This window comes from Pelophylax lessonae (genome assembly GCF_965119305.1).
Source record: "Pelophylax lessonae genome assembly, chromosome: 3".
NCBI lineage: Eukaryota > Metazoa > Chordata > Amphibia > Anura > Ranidae > Pelophylax > Pelophylax lessonae.
This window is the reverse complement of record NC_138770.1, coordinates 40,746,780-40,767,171: the sequence shown is the minus strand read 5'-3', so window position 1 is coordinate 40,767,171 and position 20,392 is coordinate 40,746,780. Positions and strand designations below refer to the sequence as shown.

Here is a 20,392-nt window from a genome sequence, read left to right as displayed (position 1 = left end):
GAGAAACTTACTCCTAATTAGCGCTGCCTCAGATGGCCCTCACATTGCACCACATCCACTTATTTCCCCCTCCCTGGAGGCATGGAAAACTTTAACTACACAAACCATAAATCCTCAGGACTCCACACAGATACCGATCCCTTTGGAGTCAATCCAATTCCTGACACAAGATGTTAACCTTACTGTGTGGTCCCAAAAGGGTATTTTACTATTATCAGACATATCTACTCAAGGCGCTATAGCTCCCTTTACCTCTCTTGTATCCCGCTTCCATCTACCACAGTCAGAGTTATTTACATACATGAGACTCCGACATATTCTAAAATCAGTACAGCGCACTCATATTCAGGTGCATACGGTGGCATGGAAATTTTGGAATAGCTCTTGTCCTAAGGTGAAAAGTATCTTGGTCCTATACAATTTGTTGCAAATGAAGTAAATTTTTGTAAAAGCCCCACAAATGGTTAAATGGGAAAGGGACCTAAATTTATCACTTACTGCAGATCAATGGAGTAAAGCCATCTGCAACAACCTTAAATATACCAGGTGTGCAAATCACTGGGAATCTGCTCAAAAATTCCACCAGAGATGGTACCTTACACTACACCTAATTGCAAAATTTTCCAAACATACCTCAGCTCAATGTTGGCGATGCGGGGCCCAAGTGGGTACGTTTCTACACATGGCATGGACATGTCTACATGTCAAAAGCTTCTGGGTGGCTGTTTTCCGTTTAATTGCCAAAGTTACAGGTAACCTAATCAAAAAGAACCCGGCCCTGGCGCTTCTAAGTATAGGGAGTGAATTGATACACAGCTCTATTAGACCTATCACCATGCAGATTTTGTTTGCAGCCAGAGCAGTGTTGATGAGACACTGGAAGTCTGCTGAGGTTCCTGAATTAAGTGAAGCCACTAGACTTCTTCAAGAAGTTCACATGTATGAACGAATGATGGCCTTAAAAGAAGGTTCTTCCCATAAAATAGGCCAATATTGGAAACCATGGCAGGAGTTTCAACAAGCTGCATAATTTCTGCCTTCCCAATATTGAACAAAAGGGTGCGCGGTTGCCTTGCCTCGTCTATACTGTTGCCTTGTCTATATTACTGCTTTATCTGCATTACTGTAAACTTGTTCTGATATGTAACTTACTTTTGTGAGTCATACGGGGGAAGTACACTGGCTTTATTATCCCCCTACAGATGGATAGCACTACTGTTTATCTCATGCTTTTGATGTTACCCGATGTTAACCCCATGTTCTTTTATATGACTATTCCTATGTTTGACTATTTTGTCATATGTACGATTTGTCGTGTAACTTTTTGAAAATTCAATAAAAAATATTTGTTAAAAAAAAATTGGCCTGGGCAGGAAGGGGGGTGAAAGTGCCCAGTATTGAAGCGATTAAAGAAGGATTCCAGATATGGTATAATTTTACATAGTTAGATTGGACCAAGCGGGAGTAATGCGATATGTATTTTATACCATGCATTGAATTCTTCTTTAACAGTTTGCTTGGATAAAAAGTAGTTGGGCCATTGAGTCATCACTGCTTGGCCCTTAGAGTCTGGTATGGACTTTAACGGGAGCCCAAAACTAAACTAGTGTGGGGTCCCTCCAATGTCTAAACCATTGAGTCTGGTTTGGATTTAAAGGGGGAACCCTATGCAAAATCAGTTAAAAAAGAAAAAAACATGGGGTCCTCCCAACATCCATAGCAGACCCTTATCTCAGTATGCAGCCTGGATAGCCCGGAAAAGGGGGAGGGGGGTTGGGTTTGAGCATGCGCCACCCTCCTGTACTATACAAGGCTACATGCCCTCAACATGAAAGGTGTACATTGCTGGGGGAGGGAGTCCTCTGGCAAAGCACTTGTCCCCATGTTGATAAGGACATAGGTCTCTTTCCCACAACCCTGGCCCATTGGCTGTGCGGGGGTGCAGGTATGGGGCTTGTTGGAAAATGGAAAACCCCTTTAAAAATGAATCAATCTTGTCAGCCAGTGATACAGGTCCATGTCAATCAAAATGAATGAAAGAAGAAACACAACCACACATCTGATCCTGTCACTCACTTTCTGTAAATGACAGCTCCTGGGCCCCACAGCTGAATGAAAACAAAAAGGAGGTACCTCTCAGATGACGTCAATGACCAAATGTGGACATGACTGTAACGGAACCGCCGACCCACACTGTACTTGTGGTCTTCCGTCAGTATACGGCTTCCTTGCAATCATGAACCTATATAGATATTCCAGCTGCCCTACATACAAAGCTAGCCAACAACTTAGCTCATACAAGATTTGGAACCTTCTCCTTTATTGAACAACATACACAGTTTATATACAGCATGGACATCCCCTCCTGATCAAATTACTACACACAGGTCAGGGGTTGCCTGATTACATTATACTATGCAGATTAAATTGTATACAGAAACAGAATTAACCTGAACTAATTATCTGACCATCTGGACAGAACAATGTGAGGTCATTAACATTTAACAATGGAACAGGCAGACTTAACACAATCCTACATCCCATCTCAATAGATAGACAATAGGACAAGACTGCCAAGGACATTCTGAACGTCCCCTACATTGCAGTACATGGAATACACATTATCTCAATACACAAACAATAGGGAAAGCCTGTCTGACATTGAAGGACATGGAACAGAAGCCAATGTGATTAGCTCTTTCAATGAACATGTTCAGAATCAAACAGCTGACAAATATTACTGTCCCACTTAAAGCAATTCAAACTATTAAGTATCTGTCTTTCACTACCAGTGATGGTGGGTACTGTCACAATGACCATATTGATCAGTGATGTTACAGCAGATCCTGAATGACATCATTGACCTAAAATTATCATGTCAAAATCATGTCAAAATCTGGCCAGTTATCAACGTGATGCCCCAACTGATTTGGTTATATTCAGCTAGGGAGCTGTCATTCATGGTGAACATTCGTCAGGAATGAATCATGTTGGCGTTCACTGTAAATGGCTTGTATCCGCATTGCTTGGATGACATGATTGATGATGGATTTTCATTGTGGTACGTATTTTAATAAAGGAATTATCAAAGTATATGTGTGTGTGCGTTTGTGTTTATTTTTTTGGATGAATAGGGGTACTATGTAGCCTTTACTCATTCATGTATGGTTATGGTTATCTGGGGTCTCCTTATCTTAAAGGTGGCTTCCAGATTCTGATGAGCCCCTCACCCACAGACCCCAACACCTGTCAGGTCAAGCTTGTGGGGAAGAGGCTCTTGTCCTCCTCAAAGGTGCTTTTCCAGTGTACCCCTTATGTTAAGGGCTTGATGTCTGGTATGCTTCAGGAGGGGGCCCTCCTTTCCTGGCCTGCCAGGCTGCATGCACAAATAAGTGTCTGTTAAAGATTAGGGGGGTGTTGCAGATTTATTTTTTTCTTTTCTTTCTTTCTTTTTTTTTTATGGAATTCCCTCCTAAAATCCATAACAAACCTTAAGGGTCTGGTATGGGTTTTGGGAGGACCCCACAACTTTATTTTTGGCAATGGGCAATACTTGGTTGACCACTTAATGGGTCGATATACGTCACTAGTTGTTGGGACACTGGCAGCTGCTGGCTTCCAATCAACCACAGAGAACATCTGCTCACTCAAGTCTACCTGATCCAGGTGGAATCTCGATTTAGGTGAACAAACCCTCTGATATATATTGACCATGTTTTTATATTTTTCCAGGACACACAATTAAGAAACCCTCAAAGGATCCTCTCACTTTATCTCTAAGCTGTAAAATGGAAGATGAGAACATCACAAGAGATTGTGCAGGAAAAAAGGAAATGAGCTCAGCTATGGATGGAGGAATTCAAAGTGTGGATAGACCATCAAATCTCTCTGGCTCTGAGCAACGTCGTACTGTGGGGGATGGTGCCGGAATTCAGAGGAAAGAGAAATTTTCCTGGCCTGAATGTGGGGAAAGTTTTAGCTCTGAATTAAGTCTTACTGTACATCAGAGATCTCACATGAGTGAGAAGCCACATTCCTGCCAAGAATGTGGGAAATGTTTTATACAGAAATCAAGTCTTACTGTACATCAGCGATCTCACACTGGGAATAAGCCATATTCCTGCCCTGAGTGCGGGAAATGTTTTTCACAGAAATCAATCCTGGTCAGACACCAGAGATCTCACACAGGAGAGAAGCCGTATTACTGCCCTGAGTGCGGGAAAGGTTATACAAAGAAATCAGACCTTCTTATACATCAGAGATTGCACACGGAGGAGAAGCTGTATTCCTGCCCAGAATGCGGAAAAGGTTTTTCACAGAAAACAAGTTTTGTTATACATCAGAGATTGCACACGGGGGAGAAGCCATATTTCTGCTCTGAGTGCGGGAAATGTTTTACATGGAAATCATACCTTGTTAGGCATCAGAGATCTCACACGGGGGAGAAGCCATATTCCTGTCTTGAGTGCGGTAAATGTTTTTCAGATAAATCAGTCCTTGTTAGACATCAGAGATCTCACACAGGGGAGAAACCATTTTCCTGCACTGATTGCGGAAAATGTTATGCATGGAAAGCAGACCTTGTTTTACATCAGAGATCTCACAGTGGGGTGTAGGGATGAGTGGGACATTCCTGAGTTCAGTTCCCAGTAGGTTCGCTGAACTGCTCCGAAGTTCTGAGTGTTAATCCAAAACCCGCTGAAGTCAATGGGAATAGAATCTTTAAAATTTCAATTTTAAATGGTCCAATATCAAGCAATATCTACAACTTAAATCTTAATTGCTACTGCATTATGATACCTAGCCATTCCTTTTTACATAAATAGAAAGAAACATATTATATAAATGCATAAAATACATTTTGGATATATTCCTGCATACAGTCATGAGGCATTTGTTATAAGCAGAATGTATGCTCTATGCATAATATTATCACATTGCCGACTACCAGCAGTACATATGCTGGTGGTGGGCTGCTACCCCAGGCACCGCCACGTACCTGAATTACAGGCACCCATACATGCGCCCCCTGCTGATCTGTGCTGTAATTGTACACAGCACAATTTTGTCAGCAGGTTACAGCCAATTATTTTGACTGTATACCTGCTGATCAGATGTGGCCAAACAAAGCACAGAGATCTGTGTGTTTATAAACACAACACACAAATTCCGGCTGGATTTCCCCCTACTTTCAGTTGCCCTTCAGAACTGAAAGCAAGGAGAGACTCCAGCCAAATCTGTAAGTAAAAGTAGCATACATACAGTTGCATACACTTTTGTTAGGCACACAGTTAACCCCCCCCCCCCCTCCTGATCACTCAGTCAGTGTCCTTAGTACAATGTACAGTATTATCACTTTATAAGTGTCACTAGCGACTAAGTCACTGGCTGGAGTCAGGCTCAGAGGCCAGTAGTGGAGCAGACCCATTGACGAGCAAGACAGACATATACGCAGGTCACCCTGGCTAATGACACAGGTTCACCTGAGGTGTGGGGTCTAAGTAAGAACTGGTATTTACCAGAGCTCCTGTTGGTAGAGATGGGATTTGCTGCATGTCCTAAGGCTCGCCCCGCCAGGAGGTGAGCAAGCTGGGGTCCAGTAGCAGATATAGCAGGTAAGGATTTAAGCAGAAGGGTAGTTGAGGAACTATCCAAAGATTGGTAATGGATAGTTACAGGTTGAGATTAAGCAGAAACGTAGTCGTAGAACAAGCAAAAGTTGGTTAAGAATGGTAGCGAAGATACGGATGGAAGCAGGAGAGACAAAAGAAAGATATTGGCCGAAGAGCACAATAATCTGGCAAACAGAAAGTGCAGAGACATGGCTTGAACCAGGAAGTTCATGGGAGGAGCAATGGGTTCAAGACAGACAAGATTCAAGGCAGCATCATTCAACTAATTGTCCAGGGAACTGCCCAGCATTCCAGGTGGCCCAGCAAGCAGAGTCATTGACACAGAAGAGGTCCCAGGTTCAAGTCCAGGTCCTGACAGACTGGTTTTGACAGGGACCCATGCCCACTTTCCCCAGGCTTATTGTCATGGTAGATCCACTGACAGTTTTCCTCCCCCTGTACGTAGCCTTCTGGGCACACGTCACAGGACCCAGAAGACTGCTGGACCATTCACAAAGTACAGCGTAGCTCGTTCATGCCCTGTGGGCAGCGCCAGTAAAGCTGCAAGGTGTAACAGCATGCTACCTACAGTTAACATGTCAGTGCCGGGGACACAAAGACTGGTGGGACAGGTGAGTGTCTGTTTATTAAAAGTCAGCAGTTACAGTTTTTGTAGCTGCTGACTTTTAATTTTTGCAGAAATTAGTGAAGCTCCGTGTGACATGAACACTGTATGAGTAGGGTAGTTTTGCCTATAACTGAGATGTGATGTGATCTATAGGAGAATGTAATTGTAGATTTAGTTTGTGTGTATTAAAGATACAGTATTCCCTTAATCGATAATCAGTCATAGTCATACAGTACGTTCTTCAATTAGCATTTAAGAAGGACAGAACAAGCTTCTAGACCAGAAGTGACACCGAGGTACCAATAAAATTATCTCATCCTTGTAGACATAGAGTTGTCACCTTCCTGAACCTCAAAGAAGAATCTTAGTCATTTGGTCTACAAGAACCAGCGGGGGAACTCTTTTATAAAAGCTAAAATATTAGTTGCAGCGACATAAAAATTATTTCTTCTGATCGTACACATTTTGGGCTAGATATACATGTAAAACTATATTTGTAGTGCCTGTAGAATCCCAGGGAAACACACAAAAAGGTTATATGGAGCCTGAACATGACAGCTGGGCAGTGATTGGTACTGTCGCGATTGGATGGATGCGTTGCTGTCAGAAATCCTATCCTCATCCCAGCCATCAGAACCGTCCAGTGCCCATTTGATCCCGGTCTTTTCAGAACATAGAACATCCTCTGGGCTGGGATGGGAACATCCTCCAAGGTTGATTGGCCAAGGTCTAAAGTCCAGCCCACATCCATATTCCAATAAATTGAGAACCTTGAGATATGGTCAGGGTGATTCACACAGAGCCAGTCCTTCTAATTGGTGGATTGCAGACATTCTGACATGCTTCTGTCACAGGATAAACTCGGTAACCTTTATTTCTGTTTAATTTTCATAGTGAATAGCCAATTGTGAATGTTTTTTTGTATTTTTACTCATTCTTTTTCTTTGTATATATTTTATGCACTGCCCATTTTTGGGATGATAAATTATAAAATTAATACGTGTCTTCTGTGTAATAAGCTAGGGCTCATATCTCTAGAGAGATTGTTAGATTATAGTGTCTATGTGCTCAGTCTAAGTTTGTTGCCAATCAGTATGCAATTGCACTGTGTGTTGGCAGATTGCATGCGGATTGTAAACTAGCAGGTCTGCCAGATGGAGATACAAGTGTGTGTGTGTGTAGTTGCCTAGCAGACCAGTCGCGATCTCAAAAGTTGAGGAATTGCAGGATAAAGGTACAGGATAGAGCGCCGGATGGTCCAGGTTTAGGTGGTATGCGGTGCGCTCTCTCCACAGTGTAATATGGTGAAAACTAGGCCGCAGGCAGCAGGTCTCGGAGCAAACTGCCAGGTTGTCACCCTCAGCTCCTTCCGCTATCCCCACAATTCTGAGGTTTCTGTTCTCCGCGTCCTTTGCTTTATACTTCAATGCCCTAACTTTTGTTTGGAATGAGCAGAGAGCTGTGCTGTGTTCTGCCACAGAGTCCTCAGCCTGCCCCAGCCTCTGTTTAGCCCCAGACAGCCAGGTCTGGATCTTATCCATATCCTGCCGCAATAGAACCATCTCCAGCTGGACTACCTCTATCTTAGTGGTTAGGGCTGCCTGACAAGAGGCTATAGCAGCCATCACATCCACGATGCCAGGCTGTGCAGCATTCACCCCCTCTTCCGAGTCTATCTGGGAGGCCATGCTGCCAACTCGCCTGACACGGGGTTGCACGTGGACAGCAGAGGCCAGAGGGGAATCTTAATCGATCGGTGGGAACCAGAGCCGTTTACCCCTGCAGCTGTTGGCGCTGGATGATTGGTGGCACATGGAGCTCTTGGAGACAGCCTCCCACATCATGACAGGCGCAGGGACCAGGTAATTAGCGAGTGGGTCCTGCAGAGCTCCGGGAGAAGAAGCCGTTCAGAACGACATCTTGGACCCCGCGTAGCAGACCAGTCAGCAGACAAACTGCTAGGTGGTTGCAAGCTACCGTTTGTTGTGTGTCTGGTGTGTGGACAGTGGGAAGAGTGATCAACACTGGGGTTCTAGCTCATAGGATAGCTGGAGGAATCCTAGAAGTGTGTGCTAATTGCTAACCTACTCCCCAACCCTTAAAACAGGAGTGTCAAACTCAACTTCATCGAGGCCCGCATCAGCATTATGATTGCCCTCAAAGGGCCAGTTGCACCTATAATACTAGATGCCCACAGTATCCCAAACCCCTTACATCAGATGTTAAGAGCTCACCCCCACCCTCCCTTACATCAAAGCGCACCCCCTTACCTTGTGTTGCTGCTGGGAAGAAGCTGGTGGCAGAGCTGGGAAGCAGAAAGTGCAGGGTCTGCAGGAGGCCCAAAGGAGGGTTGGAGCTCTACTGCAGCTCCAGGAGAGGTGTGAGGGCCATATGAAATGAATTGGAGGGCCAGATTCGGCCCACGGGCCTTATGTTTGACATATGTGCCTTAGAGTGTACCAGATTGTATGTAAGATTCGTATCTGCCTGTATGTGGTCAGCCAGCTAGATTGGAGTAGAGTCTCCTTTTAGTGGTGCCCAGAGGTAGTGCAGCAGTAAAAAGCGTATTACAGCCAGTCTTTATTGCTCAAAATAATCTCCCCCTCATTTCCTCCTATCTCTAGTCAAGGACCATGCCGGTGCCCTTCATCAATTGAATAGGTTGTGATAAAGAAGTCATAATATAAATTCTAGCTGAAGGAGAGTAATACATTTTTTTGAACAAAATCTAAACCATTGCCAGAGAAGGCCTTAGCAGCCATAATTTGAAACAGCCTTTTAAAGGCAATATTGTCAAAAGCTTTCTCTGTATCTAAGGATGTTACCGCTATGTCCTCCCTACGACAAATTTTAGCATATTCCAAGGCAGATAAAACTTTGCGGATGTTAGATACGGCAGGCCTTCCTTTAACAAGCTCTGACTGAGGTGACTACAGGAGTTGGGAGTAGATCCGACATGCATGCAGCTATACTTTTTGGAAGGATTTTATCATCCACCTTTCATAATGACCTAGGTCTGTAGGATGATGGTGTTGTAACATCTTTTTCCTTTAACACTTCAAAGAGACTCTGGCTCCTCTTCTGAACACAACCTTCAACTCTATATCTACAGGAATAGGATCCTATAGAGCATCAATTACCAGGTATATTGCTCACAGGCAAAACACTGAGGCGGTGAGGGAAGTTAGAGGAAGAGTTCTATACCTTCCCAGCAGCCAGCATTAGGTGAACACTGATTACTGGGATCTGCTGGGAGACACCCGTGGGTGGACACCAAAACGACACCCTTGAGCACTGAGAACTGCAGCAGGTGCTCCAGGTTCTGACACTTCCCCTCTCTTAGGGAGCAGCTTCCAGACCCTCCCGTTAGTCTTGATCATAAACGTTCTTATGAGAGATCCTTGTACTGGATACGTCTGAAAGGAAGATCTCCCATCATCAGTGTCTGAAGACATGTCAGATAACTTTCAGCCAAAGTCCGTCAACCTGCAGGATGAACTACCTGGCTGGTTGCCCCACAGATCAGTTTCTGTAACACTCACAACCTTCAGTTCTTCAAGGCAGCAGATATTCCAGTGCTGGGCCAGGACTGAACAACTGGATCAAGAGACTTAAGAATCTGATCCAATCGTACAGAATTCCTCAAATTAATGGGTAAAGCTGACTTGTATTCGCCTGTTCCCCAGGCAATGTCATCTATGATGAAAGGCGTAGCATTGGGCCTACGACGGTGACATTACTACGCACATGGATCCCTATTGGATGTTCAGGACACAGTCGCAGCTGGCCCGTAGGTACACCATAGAGGTTTTACTTGTTTGCAAAGCTGTTTTTGCATTTTACCATGTGAGCGCACACCTATCTATTTTAATAAATGCTTGATATGCGGTTTTACAATATGGAAGTGTTTTTTATATTCTACTTTTGAGTGAGACCTGGTGGTGAAACTTTTCGTGACTCTAGCGGAGGAGGCTTTTGGTTTGGAGGGAGATATTAATCCCCACAGTGTTCTAAGACCATCTAATTTTAGTGGTCCATTAGTTCTGTTAAGGAGCTGTGTTGCACATTCTGTTGTGGTGCACTATTTATCTACTGACAATTATTGTCAATCACGGGCTGTTCACAAAGGTCTTTTGAACTCTTTTTGAACACTGGATTCACATGTTACATATTGTATAATTTTTATATTTGTTCTCTACACGCATTGGTTTGCAAATTAGTTCAATGTTTAGCACTTCATTTTTATATTCATAGGTAAAGCTGACACCCCGGACTAGGGAAGTAAGGAATTTGATCCTATACCTCCTGGGGGAGGACCAATACTCTCTAGGCAAAAGCTCCAATTGGCCTGAAGACTCTGTCATAACTTTTTTGGGGGCCTCAATGCTTTTTTTGTGTGGGATACCTCTGCAAAATCTATACCAGACTGCCATTGAGGATACTGTTCTGGTTCTGAGGGAGTTTGAGGTAAAAGGTCTGATATAGGGGGTATTTGAGGGGGAATCCTATGGGGTTTTTTTTTGGAAGAGGAAAACATTTAAAAAAACTTGCAGATGAATGAAAAAAAAAAAAACATGAATTTCCTACCACTTCAATAGTAACTATAGCCTAACTATGTAACTATAGCAGTCGTATCAGCAGGGAGCATCGATAGTTTCAAAAAACTATTACATGGGCACCTTAACCACTTGCCGACCGCCGCAAGTACATATACTGCGGCGGTCAGCCCCTCACAGGCAAAGTGACGTACCGGTACGTCGCTAGCCTGTGAGGCTCTGGGGAGCGAGTGCGCGCCACCGGAGGCGCGCTCCCGCGCGGTCATGGACTCCCCCACGCGTGTGACCGGCAGACCCGATGTCCGCCGCTCACTCACGATCGTCCGTGACAGCGGGAGAAAGGCAGGCGGCTGATGTAAACAAGCCGCCTGTCATTCTCCCCTGTGTAGGAACAGTGATCATACGGTTCTACTATGTAGGACCATTGATCATTGTTCCTACACCTCAAGCCACAGCCAATCACAGTTAGAATCACGCCCCTAGGGACACACACAGCCCCTCCCTCTCAAAAAAAGTTAACCCCTTTACTACCAGTGTCATTTTACAGTAACAGTGCATATGTATAGCACTGATTACTGTAGTAATGTCACTGGTAACCCCAAAAGTGTCAAAAATGTCAGTCAAGGGTCCGATCTGTCCGCCCCAATGTCGCAGTCCCGCAAGAAAAATCGCAGATCGCCGCCATTACGCGTTAAAAAAAAAACAACAAAAATGACAAAAATCTTTCCCTTTGTTAGTAAACGCGATAACTTTTGCGCAAACCAATCAAAATACGCTTTTTGCGATTTTTTTTTTTTACCAAACATATGTAGCATAAAACAAATTGGCCGAAAATGTTAAAAAATTTAGATTTTTACATTTTTTTTTGTGAATTTCATATAAAAAATTGTGAAAAATATTGCTATTTTTGCAAAATTGACGCTCTTTTTTTGTTTATAGCGCGTGATTAAAAAATCGCACAGGTGATCAAATACCACCAAAAGAAAGCTCTGTTTGTGGGAAAAAAAGGACGTCAAATTAGTTTAGGTACAGCATCGCACGACCGCGCAATTGTCCGTTAAAGTCACGCAGTGCCGAATCGCAAAATACCCCCTGGTCATTTAGCAGGAAAATCCTCCGGGGCTTAAGTGGTTAATTTTAAACCATATTAGAAGAGCTGTTTCCCACTTATATATATTTATATATATATATATATATATATATGTATATATATACACTATCTCACAAAAGTGAGTACACCCCTCACATTTTTATAAATATTTTATTCTATCTTTTTATGTGACAACACTGAAGAAATGACACTTTGCTACAATGTAAAGTAGTGAGTGTACAGCTTGTATAACAGTGTAAATTTACTGTCCCCTCAAAATAACTCAACACACAGCCATTAATGTCTAAACCGCTGGCAACAAAAGTGAGTACACCCCTAAGTGACAATGTCCAAATTGGGCCCAATTAGCCATTTTCCCTCTCCGGTGTCATGTGACTCGTTAGTGTTACAAGGTCTCAGGTGTGAATGGGGAGCAGGTGTGGTAAATTTGGTGTTATCGCTTTCACTCTCTCATACTGGTCACTGGAAGTTCAACATGGCACCTCATGGTAAAGAACTATCTGAGGATCTGAAAAAAATATTGGTGATCTACATAAAGATGGCCTAGGCTATAAGAATATTTTCTAGACCCTGAAACTGAGCTGCAGCTCGTGGTCAAAACCATACAGGGGCTTAACAGGACCGGTTCTTCTCAGATCAGGCCTCGCCAAGGTCGACCAAAGATGTTAAGTGCTTGTGCTCAGCGTCATATCCAGAGGTTGTCTTTGGGAAATAGACGTATGAGTGCTGCCATCATTGCTGCAGAGGTTGAAGGGGTGGGGGGGGGGGGGGGGTCAGCCTGTCAGTGCTCAGACCATACGCTGCACACTGCATCAAATTGGTCTGCATGGCTGTCATCCCAGAAGGAAGCCTCTTCTACAGATGATGCACAAGAAAGCCAGCAAACAGTTTGCTGAAGACAAGCAGACTAAGTACATGGATTACTGGAACCATGTCCTGTGGTCTGATGAGACCAAGATAAACTTATTTGGTTCAGATGGTGTCAAGCGTGTGTGGCTGCAACCAGGTGAGGAGTACAAAGACAAGTGTGTATTGCCTACAGTCAAGCATGGTGGTGGGAGTGTCATGGTCTGGGGCTGCATGAGTGCTGCCAGCACTGGGGAGCTACAGTTCATTGAGGGAACCATGAATGCCAACATGTACTGTGACATACTGAAGCAGAGCATGATCCCCTCCCTTCGGAGACTGGGCCGCAGGGCAGTATTCCAACATGATAACGACCCCAAACACACCTCCAAGATGACCATTGCCTTGCTAAAGAAGCTGAGGGTAAAGGTGATGGACTGGCCAAGCATGTCTCCAGACCTAAACCCTATTGAGCATCTGTGGGGCATCCTAAAACAGAAGGTGGAGAAGCGCAAGGTCTTTAACATCCACCAGCTCTGTGATGTCATCATGGAGGAGTGGAAGAGGAACCTGTGAAGCTCTGGTGAACTCCATGCCCAAGAGGGTTAAGGCAGTGCTGGGAAATAATGGTGGCCACACAAAATATTGACACTTTGGGCCCAGTTTGGACATTTCCACTTAGGGGTGTACTCACTTTTGTTGCCAGCGGTTTAGACATTAATGGCTGTGTGTTGAGTTATTTTGAGGGACAGCGAATTTACACTGTTATACAAGCTGTACACTCACTACTTTACATTGTAGCAAAGCGTCATTTCTTCAGTGTTGTCACATGAAAAGATAGAATAAAATATTTACAAAAATGTGAGGGGTGTACTTACTTTTGTGAGATACTATATATATATTCTTATTATTATTTTTTTTTTTTTTTACATTGGTACATGTTCCTTAAAACAGTGCCCAGCTACCCATGGCCTTTGCTCTACAACCCCTTGAATATTACCCCTCAAAATGGAGACAACTAATTTTCAGGATTGATATCTCTTTTACTTTAATGGGGTTCACAGTAACATTCGCAAATTTACTGATTTTTTGATGCATTCGCTGAACGGTGCTGTGAGTTGAACCCAAGCAGATTCACTTATTTATTTATTTTTGTTTACTTTAAAAAATTTTTGGAATTTTAATTTAACAATTTCAACAATAACATTTACAATTGTTTGTTACTTCTGACTCATTGCTTGGTATTTTAAGGCTGCATTCACATGTCAGCGTATGATCGTGGGCAGAACCGCCGCGGTTCCGCCCGCGATTCGGAGGTTTATTGCAAATCGCGGGACGCCTAGCGTTGCCCGTTGATTTGCAATAGCCCCCCAAACGCCGAGCGATGTTGCCGCGATTTACGCCCGCCGAATCGCGGCAACATCGCGCAAACAAAATCGCGGGACGCAATACGCTCCAAAAAAGTACAAGAGCTTCTTTGGAGCGTATTGCGTCCCGCGATTTTGTTTGCGCGATGTTTCCGCGATTCGGCGGGCGTAAATCGCGGCAACATCGCTCGGCGTTTGGGGGGCTATTGCAAATCAACGGGCAATGCTAGGCGTCCCGCGATTTGCAATAAATCTCCGAATCGCGGGCGGAACCGCGGCGGTTCTGCCCGCGATCATACGCTGACATGTGAATGCAGCCTTAAGCTTTTCCTACAACAGCTTCCAATTCACTAACACTGTGACTGTCTTACAATATCTAGGACACTAGGAAACTATGACAAGGCTGTGTTCATAATATGAGACATTTCTTTGCTCCACAAGGTGGTGATCTCACTAATACCGAAACAAAAAGTCTCTATGGAATACAAACAGGAAGTAGTGTCAGGTACAAACAGGAAGTGATGTCAAGTATAAATAGGAAGTTCCGGGTGAGAGGTGAGTCGGGAGGAAGTAGAGGGAAGACATCGCTGGAAGTGGTAGAAGAGGAGGTAATAAGATCTTATTTTCTATTTACACCCAGTAACCCCCCCCCGTCATGGTCGTCCTCTTCCTCCATAGTCACTGTGACGTCTTTTATCTCCAGCAGATGATGATACACACATATATAGTGTGGAAACCTAGATTAACCCCTTCAGGGGTAGAACATTTCCCCACTTACAGACATTCTCTTCATTTTGGGGATGTCTCTCCTTCTCATGGAGATGTGATGAAGATACCTGGGTTCAGTCAGAGTGTTGTTCAGTGACCTTCAAGGAAGTTTGGATCCCAAACACGACTGACAGAGACGTAACTTGAAGCTTGCGGCCCCAAAGCAAAAGTTGACCTAGGCCCCCCCCCCCCACTACCACCTGCCGCGTCCACCCCATGCCAAGATGCTCCCACCATGTGCCAGATACTCTTAAGTGTCTAAAGAGTTAAGCAGCAGACAGATGATATCATTTTCTTTCCTTCCACCACAGAAGGAAAGAAAATTGATTACCCCATCAACACAATCAGTGCTGGTTCACACTGTTCTGACTTGTCAGGCGACTTGGTCGCCTGACAAGTCGCGGACCATGCTGTGCAATTGGAACCATTCTAATAGGAGCGACTCAAGTTGCTCCGACTTAGAAAAAGGTTCTTGCACTACTTTTGGACAAAGTCGGAGCGACCTGCATTGACTTCCATTATGTGAAGCCGGTGCAAGTCGCACCGAAGTTGCGGTGCACGGCGACTTCATTAAGTCGCCCGAAGTCGTGTCGCCATAGTGTGAACCGACACTCACTGTTGATGTGGGAATCCGTCCTGCAGGGCTATTGTGTTCTGCTGCCTGATGGGGAGCCTTCCTGGCTGGCAGAGCACAATGCTCACTGCCGGTGGCTACAGCCACTGGCAGCGATTGTATGTGAAAAATTATGACAGGCTGAAGTCGATCGATGAAAGAAAACTCCTCCTGTACACACGGCCCTCTCTCTGTACACATTTCCCCCTACCTGTACACATTGCCCTCCCTGCACATGTCACCCCTCTCCCTGTACGCATTGCCTCTCCCTGTACGCATTGTCCCCCCCCCCCCTGCACATGTCACCCCTCTCCCTGTACGCATTGCCCCCCCCCTGTACACATTGCCCCCCCTACACATGTCACCCCTCTCCCTGTACACATTGCCCCCCCTGCACATGTCACCCCTCTCTCTGTACGCATTGCCTCTTCCTGTATGCATTACCCCCCCCTGCATGTCACCCTCTCCCTGTACGCATTGCCTCTCCCTGTACGCATTGCCCCCCCCCCCGTACACATTTCCTCCCCTGCACATGTCACCCCTCTCCCTGTACGCATTGTCCCCCCCCCCCCCCCATACACATTTCCCCCCCCTGCACATGTCACCCCTCTCCCTATACGTATTGCCTCTCCCTGTACGCATTGCCCCCTCCCTGTACACATTGCCTCCCCTGCAAATGTCACCCCCTCCCTGTACGCATTGCCCTCCCTGCACATGTCACCCCCCCTGCACATGTCACCCCCCTCCCTGTATGCATTGCCTCTCCCTGTATACATTGCCCCCACCCCTGCACATGTCACCCACATCCCTGTACACATTGCCCCCCTGCACATGTCACCCCCCTCCCTGTACAAATTGCCCCCCCCAATACACATTGCCCCCCCTTGCACATGTCACCCCTCTCCCTGTACACATTGCCTCCTCCCTGTACACATTGCCCCCCCCTGCACATGTCACCCCCCTCCCTGAGTCCCTGTACACATTGCCCCCGCACGTGTCGCCCCCTCCCTGTACACATTGCCCCCCCCCCTGCACATGTCACCCCTCTCCCTGTACGCATTGCCTCTCCCTGTACACATTGCCCCCCCTATACAAATTGCCCCCCCTGCACATGTCACCCCTCTCCCTGTATGCATTGCCTCTCCCTGTACACATTGCCCCCCCCATGCACGTGTCACCCCCCTCCCTGTACACATTGCCCCCCCCCCCCCCTGCACGTGTCACCCCTCTCCCTGTACACATTGCCTCCTTCCTGTACACATTGCCCCCCCTGCACTTTTTACCCCCTTCCCTGTACACATTGCCCCCCCCCCCCGAACGTGTCACCCCTCTCCCTGTACGCATTGCCTCTCCCTGTACGCATTGCCCCCCCCTGTACACATTGCCCCCTCTGTTCATGTCACCCCTCTCCCTGTACGCATTGCCTCTCCCTGTATGCATTGCCCCCCCCTGCACATGTCACCCCTCTCCCTGTATGCATTGCCTCTCCCTGTACACATTGCCCCCCCCCTGCACATGTCATCCCCCCCCCTCCCTGTACACATTGCCCCCTCTGCACATGTCACCTCCCTCCCTGTATGCATTGCCTGTCCCTGTACACATTGCCCCCCCCTGCACATGTCACCCCCCTCCCTGTACACATTGCCCCCTCTGCACATGTCACCCCTCTCCCTGTATGCATTGCCTTTCCTTGTACACATTGCCCCCTCCCTGTACACATTGCCCCACCTGCACGTCACCCACCTCCCTGTACACGTTGCCCCCCCAGCTGCACATGTCACCTCCCTCCCTGTACACATTGCCCCCCCCTGTACATGTCACCCCCCTCCCTGTACACATTGCCCCCCTCCCTGTACACATTTCCCCCCCTGCACATGTTACCCACTTCCCTGTACACATTGCCTCCTCACTGTACACATTGCCCCCCCCCCCCTGCACATGTCACCCCTCTCCCTGTACACATTGTCCCCCCCTGTACACATTGCCCCCCCCTGCACATGTCACCCCTCTCTCTGTACACATTGCCTCCTCCCTGTACACATTGCCCCCCCCCGAACGTGCATTACGCTCAGGGTGCAGGGTTCAGGAGTGCATTACGCTCAGGGTGCAGGGTTCAGGAGTTCATTATGCTTAGGGTGCAGGGTTCAGGAGTTCATTACGCACAGGGTGCAGGGTTCAGGAGGAATTACGCACAGGGTGCAGGCTTCAGGAGTGCATTACGCACAGGGTGCAGGCTTCAGGAGTGCGATACGCACAGGGTGCAGGGTTCAGGAGTGCATTACGCACAGGGTGCAGGGTGCAGGAGTGCGTTATGCACAGGGTTGAAGAATTTATATATCAATGACCTCCAACCCCTTGTACAGCACTCTCCTTCCGCCCCCCCTCCCCCCCAAGTGAAGGAGTTAACCAATTAAAAATGAACCAGTAATCCAAGAAAAATTTTTGTGAGGGGATGAAATACTGCACCAAGTATATAACAACAACCACAAGAATATAGATGCACACAGAAATAATGCAAACTTTATACGATAAAATATCAGTAATAGCACATACATCCAATACTGTATATGAACATAAATACACACACACCTCAAAAAATGAAAGGAACACTTTTTAATCCAAGTATAGCATCAAGACAATTAAACTCCTGGGCTACTGATCTGGTCAGTTAAGTAGCAGAGGGGGTTGGTAATCAGTTTCAGCTGCTTTGGTGTTAATGAAATTAACAACAGGTGCACTAGATGGGCAAAAATGAGACAAAACTTCCAAAACAGGAATGGTTTTACAGTTGGAGGCTACTGACATTTTTTCCCTACTCATCTTTTCTGACTGTTTTTTACTAGTTTTGCATTTGGCTGGGGTCAGTGTCACTACTGGTAGCATTAGGAGCGATACCTGGAACCTATAGAGGTGGCTCAGGCAGTCCAACTCCTCCAGGATGGCACATCAATACGTGTCATTGCCAGAGGGTTTGCTGTGTCTTCCAGCACAGTCTCAAGAGCATGGAGGAGATTCCAGGAGACAGACAGTTACTCTAGGAGAGCTGGACAGGGCTGTAGAAGGCCCTTAACCCATCAGCAGGATCGGTATCTGCACCTTTGTGCAAGGAGGAACAGGATGAGCACTGCCAGAGCCCTACAAAATGACCTCCATCAGGCCACTGGTGTAAATGTCTCTGACCAAGCAATTAGAAACAGACTACATTAGGGTGGCCTGAGGGCCCGACGTCCTCTAGTGGGCCCTGTGCTCGCTGCCTGGCCCCGCCGAGCTTGATTGGCATTTGCCATTGAACACCAGAATTGGCAGGTCTGCCACTGGCACCCTTTGCTTTTCACAGATGAGAGCAGGTTCACCTTGAGCACATGTGACAGACGTGAAAGGGTCTGGAGAAGCCATGGAGAAAGGTATACTGCCTGTAACATCGATCAGCATGACCGTGGTAAGTCAGTGATGGTCTGGGGAGGCATATCCATGGAGGGACGCCACAGACCTCTACAGGCTAGACAATGAACCCTGACTGCCATTAGGAATCGGGATGAAAGCTTTGGACCCATTGTCAGAACCTATGTAGGTGCAGTGGGTCCTGGGTTCCGCCTGGTGCACGACAATGCCCGGCCTCATGTGGTGAGAGTATGCAGCCAGTTCTTGGAGGATGAAGGAATTGATACCATTGAATGGCCCCCACACTCGCCTGACCTAAATCCAATAGAACACCTCTGGGACATTATGTTTCGGTCCATGAGACGCCGCCAGGTTGCACCTCAGATATGGGAGGCAATACCCCAGAACACCATCCGTCGTCTCATTAGGAACATGCCCCAACGTTGTCAGGCATGCATAAAAGCATGTGGGGGCCATGCAAACTGCTAAGGACCATTCTGCGTTGCTGCAATGAAATTTCAGGAAAATGGACTAGCCTGCTGCATCATTTTTTCACTTTGATTTTCGGGGTGTCTTTGAATTCAGCCCTCTGTAGGGTGATAATTTTCATTTCCATCAAACGATGTGGCATCTTTTCCTTCCTAACACATTACCCAGTCCATACCAGTATAGATCCTATCACATTACCCAGTCCATACCAGTATAGATCTTAACACATTACCCAGTCCATACCAGTATAGATCCTAACACATTACCCAGTCCATACCAGTATAGATCCTAACACATTACCCAGTCCATACCAGTATAGATCCTAACACATTACCCAGTCCATACCAGTATAGATCCTAACACATTACCCAGTCCATACCAGTATAGATATCTTGAATGAGATTTTTCCCCATTGAGTTCTAATGTGTTTTCAAAGTGTTACTTTAATTTTTTTGAGCGATAGATAGATGTTTGAAACAAAAAAGTTGAAGAGTTGAAGAAAAAGTCTCAAACATGCCAGAGCTTATCAAACCATATCTTTATGAATCCTGTGTCATTTCTATATCCATTTTCTAGGGATGCACCGAATGTTCGGCGGCCGAACATTATTCGGCCGAAAATAGAAAAAATAGCACTTTCGGTGTTCGGCCGAATAAGTCAAAAGGCCGAATAATTTTGTGCCGAACAATGTCAGCGGCGGTCACTAAATGGCGGCCCGCGCGATGCTTCCGCCCGGACCGCTCCCCTTCCTCATTGCGGCTCCCGGCTCCCTGCTCACACGCCGCCGGTGTCCTGTCCGGCCGCGAGTAGGGGGTGTGACGTCACGCGCGCGTCCCGCCCCCTGCTCCTGACTGCGGCTCCTTCACACTAGGTCCAGCGAGCGTGACACTATGTGCATGCCCCGCCCCCCTGTTCACGGCTTTTGGCTCCGACCTGGCTGCAGTTCAGGTATGTGGAGCACATTTGGGGGAGAATACGGTAGCTGCACAAGCATTAGTGTGCAGACTGCCATATGTTGTTG

The 20,392-nt window shown here is 46.3% G+C and overlaps 3 protein-coding genes across 3 annotated transcripts in view; 2 read left to right on the top strand and 1 right to left on the bottom strand.

Moving 5' to 3' along the window:
- The window catches only part of LOC309550292 (uncharacterized protein), a 979,642-nt gene that overhangs the window by 314,299 nt on the left and 644,951 nt on the right, over nucleotides 1–20,392 (top strand).
- LOC309550683 (uncharacterized protein) overlaps nucleotides 1–20,392 on the bottom strand; it is a 3,164,715-nt gene that overhangs the window by 3,109,220 nt on the left and 35,103 nt on the right. The window lies entirely within an intron of this gene.
- LOC309550021 (uncharacterized protein) overlaps nucleotides 1–20,392 on the top strand; it is a 56,364-nt gene that overhangs the window by 30,316 nt on the left and 5,656 nt on the right. The window contains 1 exon segment of the mRNA XM_082250493.1: nucleotides 4,047–4,610. Coding sequence (XP_082106619.1) covers nucleotides 4,047–4,610 — 564 coding nt within the window.